Source organism: Pelodiscus sinensis, chromosome 13, assembly GCF_052426305.1.
Source record: "Pelodiscus sinensis isolate ZL-2025 chromosome 13, ASM5242630v1, whole genome shotgun sequence".
Lineage (NCBI taxonomy): Eukaryota > Metazoa > Chordata > Testudines > Trionychidae > Pelodiscus > Pelodiscus sinensis.
In genome coordinates this window covers 22,092,972-22,105,091 of record NC_143064.1, presented here as the reverse complement: position 1 = coordinate 22,105,091, position 12,120 = coordinate 22,092,972, and the positions used below count along the sequence as shown (strand labels likewise).

Genomic DNA, 12,120 nt, shown 5'->3' with positions numbered 1-12,120 from the left:
TCTCATGTAAGCAGTGATTGCTATGACAGAATGGTCACCAGGGCACCTGTGCTTTTTCCTCTTCCCTCTTCTTCCGAAAAAACACTCTCTTCCCCGTTCACACAAGCCTTTTTGTGACAGAGCTTTCACAAAAAGGCTTCTTTCTCGTAGAACGAGGATTACCAATTGCGCAAAAAGTCCTCTGTTCTTTCGATTTACTGTCAAAAGAACATGCTTTCAGTGTGGATATAACTCAAGTTTTGTCAGAAAATCAGCCATTTTTCCAACAAAACTGTAGTCTAGACATAGCCGTGGTGTGCAGCCGCCGCTCTCTGGCCATCTAGCTCTGAAGGCAGCACAGAAGCAAGGGTAGCAATACTTCAACCTCCCCTAAAATAGCTTTGTGACGCCCCCCCCCCCGCAATTTCCTTTTTGGGTCAGGATCCTCAATTTTCAGAAATGCCAGTCTCCCCCATGAAATCTGTATAGTAGGGTAAAACCCCACAAAAGACCATATTTTGCAGTATGTGACACGTTTCTCATGGCTGTGAATTTGTAGGACCCCACATACAGCCCATGGTTGCACTAGCCTAGTGCCATGATAGAGAGACGGCAATCCTGTGACTCTTTGGCACCATGGATTTATCATTCATTGATACAAGGAGATTATTGTGTTCAGTGCTGTGGGGCTGCCATTTGGAATTCAATTTGTGACTGCACCAAAATGGCTGCTCCTTATATCTTAATGGATCTGAGCCCTAGCTGCAGTACTGAACATGCGTTCAGTTACCACCCTGCAAAGAAAAATGCTCAAGATTATTCATAATGAATTCAATATGACTTGAACTTCAACACATGTGAGCCTTAGCAGGTGTGAGGCCAGGGGGCAGGAGGAAGCTCACTGCTTTTGTTTTTGACTCTCCGTGGCTGCTCTGTGCTTCTTTTCATCATGCCAATTGATAAACTGTGAGTTCCTGCCACCAAACCACACCAAGGTTGTTGCAGTTACATTTCTTTATGTCTGGGGAACTCCTATGCCTAGATCTCTCCTTAACTGCTTAAAAGCAGCAGATATGTGGGTGGAGAAAAATCCACTACCCATGAAGGAAGACCTCATTTGGTTGCTCCTGAGCAACCCTTTGGTTCTGCAGGTACAGGCAGTCCCCGGGTTACATGGATCCGACTTACATCAGATCCCTACTTGCAAACGGGGTGAGGCAACCCCGCACTAGCTGCTTCCCCCCAGCAGACCACGGAGACATGAAGCTAGCGCCTCCCCCAGCAGACCAGGGAGACGTGGAGCAGCTTTTCTCAGCAGACACCTCTGCTTGAGAATAAAGGACTGAGGGAAGTGAGGTGTGGGAGAATAAAACTGAGCTCTGGAGAAATGTTTGGCTAGAGTTTCCCCTACAATAAGTACCAGTTCCGACTTACATACAAATTCAACTTAAGAACAAACCTACAGTCCTTATCTTGTACGTAACCCGGGGACTGCCTGTATTAACTGTTCATGCTTTAAGGATCATTATGCTCCCAGAGATGTCTGCCCTTTCCTTCTACTGACCTGTCATGCAAGTCTATAGTTGTCTGTTGTTCTTCTGTACTAAACAATGAATCCACAGATATAAAACTTTATTTTAACAAATTTGAGCAATGGTTGCGAAAATACGTCCAAGTGGCATGGCATGACAAAGGGGAAAGTAGAGTTTAAAAAGGAATTACCCTGGTGAGGAACTTAATAATAATAATTGGTGATTTATGGGCCATAAAATGTGAGAGGTTAGGACATAAATAAAATGAATCCAGGATTAAAACAGGGGTGGGGAACCTAAGGCCTGAGGGCTAGATCTGGCCCCCAAGGCTCAGGGCCCCCCCCTCAAGCCTTGCAAAGCCTACTAGTGTGGGATCCCTAGGCTCTGGTGTGTGAGGGGAATGTGGAGAGTGTCTTTCTCCTTTTCATTTAGGGGCCATTTCAGGGAGGGGTTTTTTACAAGTGTGCGGCCCCTGACTGATTTTTCTGTGGGTCAGCAGCCCCCGGCAAATAAGGACATTCTAGTTAAATTCGTGGCTCTGGAAAGTGAGGGAATGATTTTTCACACAGACCTACTACTGCACCTCAGTCATTCTCTGCAACACTTATATTCTAGATGTTGGTTTTTCCTGATAGCTAGCTGCCAATCAAAGAAAATTTCTGACTGCGTTTGTGATCAAAATATCCACTAAGAGGGCTAGGTTGAAAATACAAAACTTACTGGGTTTTCCACAAGTGACCATTAGCACAATTTGAAAGGCTAGTGTATGAAACTACTAGACTATCAAGTCCCTCAATATCCCAAATTAAGGTATAGTAAAGGAATATTATTATTACTCCACCAGAGTGTTATAAATATACTAGGCAGCTAGGGTTGCCAGGTGTCAGATATCGGCTCGGTATTGTCCGGAAGGCCACTTGGGACATTCCTCTCCTGCCACGTCTCGTGAGCGGGGTATTTAAAGGCGCAGTGCCTCTTCTTTTTTCTTTTTTTTTATTTGCTCAACCAATTCCTTTCCCACCATGTTCAGTATTTTTTGTGAAAGTATCTGGCAACCCTATAGGCAACTGCATAGCATGGTAAGATATTTCAAAGGTGTCTCCAGGAGCAAATGTAACAGTTACATTCCAGCAAACAGAACCGTACATGCTGGTATATTTTTTTTAAATGTGGAATTTATTCATGAAAAATGTTCTCTTTAAGGTCTTGTGTATTTATAGAACAATCATACATTTTGGTTTTCCATAACCTCTTTTATTCAAGCCCTCGAAATCCATTGTGTAAACATTAATGATGTAAGCCTAGTGTGGTAGCTATTACAATCCCTGTTTCACAGATACAGAAACTAAGACATGGATCAGTTAGTCTCACAGAAAGCGTGTGCCAGGAATGAGAATGGAACCCAGATATTTTAATTTCCAGGCCTGTGATTTAAATACAAGATGATCCTCCCTCAGTCTAGAATATAAATATCATATTTCAGTGATGGAAAAGTTTAAGATAGTAGTGGAACCCCAAAACCACTAAACCTCTTCGCAGGCCACAGAGTATGATGCATGCACTGGGTGGGGGGGATCAGGTCTTGTTCTCAGGGGTATGACTGGAGGTAGGAGAAGCTGGGTCCTGACCCTCTGGGGAGGAGATTCAGGGGGAGAACTGATTACTGTTTTTGGGAGGGGATCTGTAGGGCAATGTAACTTGCACGGAGGGTTGTAATCCTGCAAGTTGTAGAGCCTGTCTCCCAGTTACCCTGAAGTGGTGGCTAATATACAGGGCTGGGTCCAGCCCCCTCCTCTAGCCCACTGGGCCCCATCCCAGTATCTCATAATGCCTTTCCTGGCCGTGATGCTGCTGGATTGCCTGTCTGAGCTGGGTTATGACAGGCCAGCTAAAATGTGGATACAGCCCCTGGGAGGCCTGCTGCCCATCCCTGCTCTATGTGACTGTTTGACTAGTGATTATGAGTCTTGGAAGGCTTGGGGGTGGGGGTGGGGGGCTGCTTCCCACTGAGTAAGTCAGACTTGCAGTGTCTCAGTCACAGAACCAGTTAGACAGCTAGATAAAGGCAGGAGCCCCCAAACACCAGCTGCTGCTGAGTGGAAACAGATAGATAAACTGCAGCTTATCATTTATTAATCAGAGAGACCTAGGATGAGAGGCTGCTGAAAGATGATTAATATCTCCAATGGGAATTCTTCATAAGAGCAAAGCATTGTGTGACGTCTTTATTCTCCTGCGGGGCCAATGCAAGAAATATAAGGAATTATGAAGCCTCAATGATAGATTAAATGTTTGTGATTGAAGGACCCTGGTGATGGCATAAATGCATTGAACAGAGGCCCATTAGTTTGTGTATGCCCTCAGAACACCATAATGGGATTCCAGCCATAATGCAAATCTCCATTGATCAAATGCATAGTTTTAAAAGAATCATCCCAAGTCTTTTGTATCTCACTCTATGCTGCGGTGTTTTGTCATTATGTCCCATCTCCTGTTCCCATACAGTTCTGATCTTCAGTGTTTGCATAACTTTCTTGTTATTTTTGTGTTGAATATTGCACCATGAATGTACATAGTGCACTTGAGACAATGTGAGTGCAAGGTCCCTGCCCACATGGAGCTATTTATCTGAAAGTTTTGTAAGCCATTTACATTGAAAAGGAACAGAGTGAGATTTACATTAGGTATCTTTTCTATCATTTTCTTATTATGCCATGATGCACTGAGCAGTAATATTCATGGAAATATGAAATACACACTTGTTCTAAGCCTGTTACAGGCTTCCATGTATTATAAAGCTTTTGTATCCTTGCCAATTGTTATATGGAGGAAGTCTCTCTGTGACTGTGACAAGATTCTTCACTCTTCTCCACCTTGTGTAACAGTTGCATTCAGTTTGTACTGATGAGGTGTAAAACTTTCACCAGTGATAGTACGGGTGGAGAATTTTGATTTGGTAGCACAGATTAAAACATGGACACAAGGTTCAAGCAATGGAGAATATGACCCAGTGTCTTTTCATAGAGGAAAGGTATCATGGTGAATTGTTTGTGAATGTCCTGTCTCGGTAGCTCTTCATAAGTGGCATGCAAGAAAACCCAACCAGTCCACTGACAGGGAGAACAGGCCTCGACAGATAGTCTATCTAATCCAAACTAATGAAAGTGAGAACGTTCTGATAGGAAACAGAAACCCCACAAAATTCCACCCAAATCTTGCAAGAACATCCTAATAAAACCCCATGGATCCATAAGATCCTCTGGATTCTTGCACAATCCATCTAATGTCTATGAAATTCATATCAAATGGAGAAGGACTTGTTACATTCTGAACCCTTATCCTAGGCATTGAAGAATTGGTTCTTGCAACAGATTCCCAAGTGCTTTGTCCAGCCTTGTCAGAAATGACTCAGGCAACTAAGTTTCTGCCACTCTCAAGGGGAGACTACTCTCCAGTCTGTGCTCCGGTAATAAATCCTATAAATCTCAGAGATCCTTCAGATTTCTATTAAAATAAAATGTTACAAATCCCCAGAAGCTCAGCTACTCTGGAAATGGGCATGACAAAAAGCCTAGATAGGTATGATTCCATATATTTGATTAGAAAGGAAAAGTTTGAAACTCATTTTGATATGTTGGTTTATTTTTGTACAGTGTTATGTAGATTAAACTCAAATGTGACTTTCTATCATTTCACCCCTACTACTAAGTGTGAGCTTCGATTTGTGTAGTACAGAAAATGTGTAGTATTTAAGTAAGCTATCGTATTAGGTGTAGCATTGAAAATAATTATGTCCAGGAATTATTTCTTCTGTTGGATCAATGAACATACAAAAAGCCCAGGCGCTATGCCTGCAGTTTCATCAGCTTAATGATTCTTGAATTTACTTCCACTAGAGAGTCTTCAGAACCAAATTGTCACCATTTTTGAGACCTAAAGGAAGACCTTTTTGATCAATGTTGGTATCTTCTGGGCAATTGGGGCTAGAGTCACTCAGGTATTTAAGCATCTACAGATGCAGACAAGCTCTTCGTGGGATTCACAGAAGTGACTTCTCATGGTTTTCAATGGGAGTTAGGTGTCCAATTCACTTAGGCACCTTTCAGCATTTAAGTGCCTAAATACCTTCAAGGATCTGGCCTTTGGTCTCTGAGTTGTAATCCACTAGTTTCTGTTTATTTAAGGGGAAGTTTATTGGCTAGTGTGGAGGGGTGGCTAATTTATATACCTTGTTTTGAGGAAACACTGGTTACTTTTACTGTGATACTATAGTAACAAGAGCCTAAGAAACATACAAACTGGTTGAACAGTTTTTATGAAAATAGCATTTTGATGAAGAATAAGAACCACATTTCATGACATTTAATTGTTCAACGTTCCCTTCTTTTTCCAACCAGTTCTCAATCACAATGTATATTGGTGCCCTACATAATTACCTCTGTATTTATTATTTTCGAAAGGGGAAAGCTATGTCTGTTCATCTGACAACTTCTTCAAGAAAGTGGAGTATACCAAGAATGTCAATCCCAACTGGTCTGTCAATGTGAAGACATCGGCCAACCTGAAAGCACCTCAGTCTCTGGCCAGCAGCAACAGTGCCCAAGCAAGGGAGAACAAGGATTTTGTGCGTCCCAAACTGGTGACCATCATCCGCAGTGGGGTGAAACCCCGAAAGGCAGTCCGCGTGCTCCTGAACAAGAAGACGGCACATTCGTTCGAGCAAGTTCTCACTGACATCACTGAAGCTATAAAACTGGAGACGGGAGTGGTCAAAAAGCTGTACACTCTGGATGGGAAACAGGTAGGAGATTTGCAAATTTCTTTTCCCTCCCCTCGACTCTGTTTCTCTTATATTTCAGCACTGCTGACTAAGTGAACAATTACTGAAGCCTAAAATTAACCTGAGAAAGTCATTACCATCTGTTCTTCTGGAAGTCAGACTTCTCATGCCAGTGGTTATGTTACTAAATTGTCAGTGGTATTAATATCCGGCAAAGAATGCAGCCAACCGTTTGAATGAAACAGATGTACTACCCCAGTGTCTGAGCACCAGAGAGCTGTGTATAGTCTCCAGAAAGTTTCCCTAAATATATAAATAATATGAGCAGGTTGTACAGTAGGTTTATTTTTTGTTAGGTAACCGCAGCAGCTGCTCTCAAGGACTCACTACAAGTAGTAGAGTGAATGTATAGTTTTACTACTTTGTTTTCAGATGAGCACTAGTCAGGGTAAGTGAATTGGTGAGTAAGACACTCATCTGGCAAACTCTGAAGCCAGTGTGGAAATTTACAGGACATGTGATACCTTCATGGGTAAAAGTATAAATAGTTGAGATACAGTAGGGAATTTCATGAGTCACTGTAAATGTGTCTTAGCTCTAAATGTTCATTTTATGCAAGCACATTTTTAAAAGCTCCTCTCATTGCTGTGTTGTGTCTAACAAACCATTTAATAAGGTTTTTCTATTGCTGTAGCTATGGAATGTGTGCTATACAGCTTGGTGTGCTGGGACAGAAAGATGTGTCATCTAGGACATCTCTTTGGTTAAAGTCAAAGATACCAGTGGCTCTTGCAACGGGGGGATTTTTATTTTTTCACTGTTTCTATTTTCTCACTTTTCTTATTAGGGCAGTCATGCCAGTTATGCCACCTCCACTGATACTGTACTAGACACTCTCTTTTGTTGTGGGGATTGATATTATAGATATAGAATGACTAATTACATGATCCATTTTCTGCATAAGATATTAGTTTACATACTGGCTTTTGAAACCTAAACTAGAAGGTAGATAATCTACTCAAGTAGTATACATATATTAATGAAAGAAAAGGTCAATTCTTCAAGCAAAGAACGTTATATTTGTCCATAATGTATGTTAGTTCATATCTCTTTCTTGGGTGTAAAATGTAGAGTATCATAGGCTACGTCTACACTGAAAAGCTATTTTGGGATACCGGAAGTATCCCAAAATAGCCATTCCTCATCTTTTGAGCAAGCCAATTATTTCGAAATAGAATGGGCTTGCTATTCCAACATCCCTGTAAACCTCGTTCCATGAGGAGTAAGGGACGTTTTGGAATAGCTCTCTATTTCAAAATTAACTCAAAATAAGCTACACAATCATAATTGAAGGGGTTTGAAATCTGTGAGACTTGCAAACACTTACTCACAGAGTATTCCTTACGCACTTGAGCAGTACTATTGAGTTCAATGCAGTCAGGCATGTGGGGCAGTGTTTTAGGCTGGACGCTAACTTGCCTTAGTTGTCTTCAGTTCTTATTCCCACCAGGAGCTTTGAAAGTGCTTCTGGCTGCTGTGTTATGACTAACAAGTCCTGCTGCTCTTTGGAACCCCCTGTGAGAATGTATGCTGTGTAACCTGCAACACTGGGGTTGTTGCTATACATTGGACCATTGATGTGAATAAGGGCTTGTAGGATTAGACCCTATGTCATTTTATATTTTTCTGTAGCAGATGCCAATGTCCTTACCTGTCAAAATATACCCATGCTGTTGAATTCGGTACTAAAAAGTGACCACAAATTCTTAGTGCCAGAATCGATCACTTTTCCCACAATGAGTGGTACCTTTATCCACCATTGGCTTCAATGGGACTACTGGAGAGTAAAGTTTTACTTCATGTGACTAAAAGTATCACAATCTGGCCCTCAAAATTTACTCATTCCTTGTTCTAGTAAGCTCTCAAGGAGTGACTAAGGATTTAAGGATTTCTCCAGATGTACTCTCCATTTTACTAGTTAACTGAGAAAAGATGAATTTCTCTCACACATCAGTTCCATTATTTATGAAGGGACATGTTATGATGTATTTTTGAAGAGCTAAAAAGAAAAATGAGATAATTTACAATCTTGACAATGATAATGTAATATCTAAAGCTGGAAATTACAGAATTTAATAATAGAATTGCCCGCACCCCACGGCAAATTTGGCCCAGTATGTTTTGGTTTCATTTGAATTTTTTTTTCAGTGTTTACATTTTGCTCTGTTAAACTGATGTTTCTCACATAATTTTTCTCCCACTGTTGCTAACAAGATCTAGATTTTTCTGCAGTGGGTGCAATCGTTAGTTGCTATGAGCCACTCACTCATAGTGCACCATCAATTCTGACTTTTCCACCAGTCATTAAAAAGAAGTCTTTGAAGGCATAGTTCTGACAAACTGCGGTTTATTTCTGAAAAAATATATGCATGCAAAATCCCAAGCTGCTCAAAGCTGAAATGTTGACAAGACTCTTGACAGACTCACCATTGAAGTGCCATCACAGCAGTGTTAATTCTACTGTTGTGAACTGATAGAATTCACAAAGGCAGTGTACAAAGGGAAATCATCCGTATTGAGTCCATAGGCTGCAATTTAATGAGCGGAAATGATTATTTGTTTTATGGATAGGCATTTCTATGGCATTCATCAGCAATCATCAGCGTGCTTTAGAAATGTAGGCATTAGTGGTGAAGGTGCACTGGTATACAAATAATTACATGTCTAAGCACAGGAACCCTGCTGCAGATGGGATGATAGAATGTTAATCTGGAGCAGGATGCTGCGTGTGTGAATAAATATCATATCCATCGAGTTTAAGGCCAGAAGGGACCACTAGATCATCTAGTCTGACCAGGGCTGAGGCAGAAATACTGGGCACTTGGGAAAGGTGTGTGAGTTAGTTTCAGGACTTCCCAGAAGGGGCGGGGCCTTGGGAGGAAGAATTGGGCTGGGAGCTAGCCTCCCCACACCAGCCCTTCTGCGCTCCCTGGACTGCATGGCTGGGGACTCTGACAGTGCTGCTCTAGCAGCAGTGGCAGCTGGGAGCTCCGGGCTCTTTTAAATCGCTGGGTCCCTGGGCAGCTGACTCCCCCATTGGCAGCTCTGAATCAGACTACCTGTATATCACAGGCCACCAGCCAGCACCTACAGGCTAAATCCAACAATGGAAATGAGACCCAAGGAAATGTGGCCTGCAGGACTCTAGACTACTATGTGCCACAGGCAGAGAGTAGATGGGATAGAGGTGCATCAGTGTGCCAGAATATCAGTGGAACTAACTATTTTTTGTTTAAAAAATAAAATAAAATAGAGTTTTGTCATTGCCCTTTGTATCTTGCATTTTCCATGTAGGAGTATTATGATTTTTCTTGAAACTGTTAAATTGCATCTTGTGTTTGTTAAAAATAAATAAGCTTCTTAACATAGTCTAGCACACATTTCTCTTGCTCCATTCTAATGCTCCATTTAACTGTATTCACAGAGTGCCTCTGCTGAGAGCACATTACCGCCTCTTGACAGAAGCCCCATAACTCTGAAGGAAAGGAACTTCAAAGGGTCTACTGTACAAGAGCCAACACAGTGAGAATCAAAGCAATAGGAGTTTACCTCCTACCCTCTCACAGCCATATAAGAAATGGTAAAGGACAAAGAAGATAGAGTGGGATAACACACTTATAGGTAGTGGGCCAAATTCAGCTCTGTTATGTGGAAGCAACAAATTCCACCTGAGTCTGTATAACTGAGAGCAGAATTTGATGTAAGCCACAGAGTACATTACAAATTGGTTGTCCTGGAAAATTAATTATTTACTACTACTACTACTTATTTATTTATTTATGTATTTACTTATTTACACAGTAGTATCCAGTGTCTTATATTAGGATTGGGTCCCAATAAAGGCCAGGCACTGTGTGCTCTGTAAGAGACAGCTCCTGCCATATGTAGTTCAAAATCTAATTTAAAAGAAAACAGAATAGGAACAGTAGATGAGGTTGTAATTTTAAAACAGCCATGATGCTTAGAACATCAGATTTTGCAACTCTTACCCACACTGACTGTCTCATTTGTGCCTTTTTTCTCTCACTGCCCCACCTAACTTCTGATGTACCTAAGATTTTCATTATTGCCATAAAAGAGGTTATTCTCTTCTCCAGTTGTTGGTCTAGTATTGATAGCCCATGACTTCCACCCTTTGCTTTCCACTAGACTAGACATGACGTGCAGAGTAAGGATGTTAAATATCGGTTAACTGACTAGTCAAGTAGTTGATGGAATTTCCATCGATTACTCAAATAGTCGATAGACACTTCTCATTCCTCCTCATTCCACCTCCTCATTTCCGCTGGGGTTCTTGTACATTTCAAAGGAGGAATGCGGAACTCTGCGTGCTGCCCGGTGCCAGCGGGAAGTCCTGCTGACTCTGGGCTGCATGTGGTGCACCAGCTTTGAAATGTACAAGAGTCCCCCGCTGACCCCGTGCTCTATGCTGCACTGTGGATTTGAAATGCCGCATGAAACCAGGGTCAGCTGGGGACTCCCCAGCTGACTCTGGGTTCTGCACAGCATTTCCCCAGAACACAGGGAATCCCCAGCTGACCTTGGGGTCCACAGGACCACTTTGAAACATTTCCTCAGCATTTCAAAGGGGCAGTGCCACACAAGGTGTCGAGGTCTCAGTCAAGATGGGGCTCTAGTTATGCTAGGCACTGCACAGACACAACACAAAAGACCGTTTCTGCCTCAAAGAGCAGAAATAAATGCTATAATACTACTATGAAAGACAGATTTAATAGATGGTGTTTGGTAGGTGGATTTTTCCCATATATCCTGGATTCTTCTGTAATAATAAAGTCATGTCAGGTTAATTGAATACTTTCCTAGCCATATAAAAACATATTGGTCTGTTCTTCGGATTTAATAGTTTCAAATATATAGGGCAAAGAGATATCTATGCACTATTCAAGGACTTTTATCTACAGGAGACACTCCTAAAGTGCTCCTGTCCCTTGCAAGTGTTAGCTGTCTCATTGAATTAAGTTATATCCATATTCATATGTCAGGACATTTGTGGTCTTACTCACTTGAGAATTTTCAGCTTTGATAAAAATGTTCCCCTCAAGCAATCTTTGTCTTGGCAGTAATTTCATTTGGCAGGTGATAGGTGAAGTTCATCTTTCTGTTTGCAAAGCAGCGACAAGTGTGTACAAGGCTAACCCATCTCTCATATCTAAAGAGAAGTCACCTTGCTTGAGATGACTTGCCATAAATGATGACACTGGCTATTTAAAGGGAGAAACATTTTTGTCAGAGATGAGCAGGTTCAGGAGAAGTAATTTCTCAGGATTTCTGGATTAAAGCCAAATCTGCAGTTTTGTATCTAAACGAGACCAGTGTTATCACAATACTGGTGAGGAGCACAGTTGCAGCTGATCAGGTGGTAATAGTGAAATCAACAGATTTGCTCAATTTGGGCTCTCCCGCACTGGCTTCAGTTTGGTCTGTGGAAATGGAAATCTGCCACAACAGTTTAGCAACCCAGCTGTCATTATAGGTAATGGGCCAAACTGTGCTCTCTGTCTTGCCAGCTTAGTCCTATAAGCTTCAGTCATGGGGCCATACTGGTATGACCGGAAGCAGACATTGGACTGATATACACAAACCCATCCTCTTAAGAGGAAGGTGCAATGTAGCCATATGTACCTATCCATGGCTACATTGCTATGAGATGAGTAGGGAGGAAAGATTTCCCTCTACCACCATGTAGGTGGTTGGCTTATGTCCAGAGGCATGAGGGTCATTTGCTTTGTAATGTGGTATTCACTTGCT

The 12,120-nt window shown here is 41.8% G+C and overlaps 1 protein-coding gene across 2 annotated transcripts in view; it reads left to right on the top strand.

Annotated features, from left to right (window-relative positions):
- The window catches only part of DCX (doublecortin), a 134,049-nt gene that overhangs the window by 14,936 nt on the left and 106,993 nt on the right, over nt 1-12,120 (top strand). For both annotated transcript variants that reach the window (XM_006136203.5, XM_006136205.5), the window contains exon 3: nt 5,972-6,312. In XM_006136203.5, the coding sequence (XP_006136265.1) occupies nt 5,972-6,312 (341 nt within the window). The remainder of the gene's footprint in view (nt 1-5,971; nt 6,313-12,120) is intronic.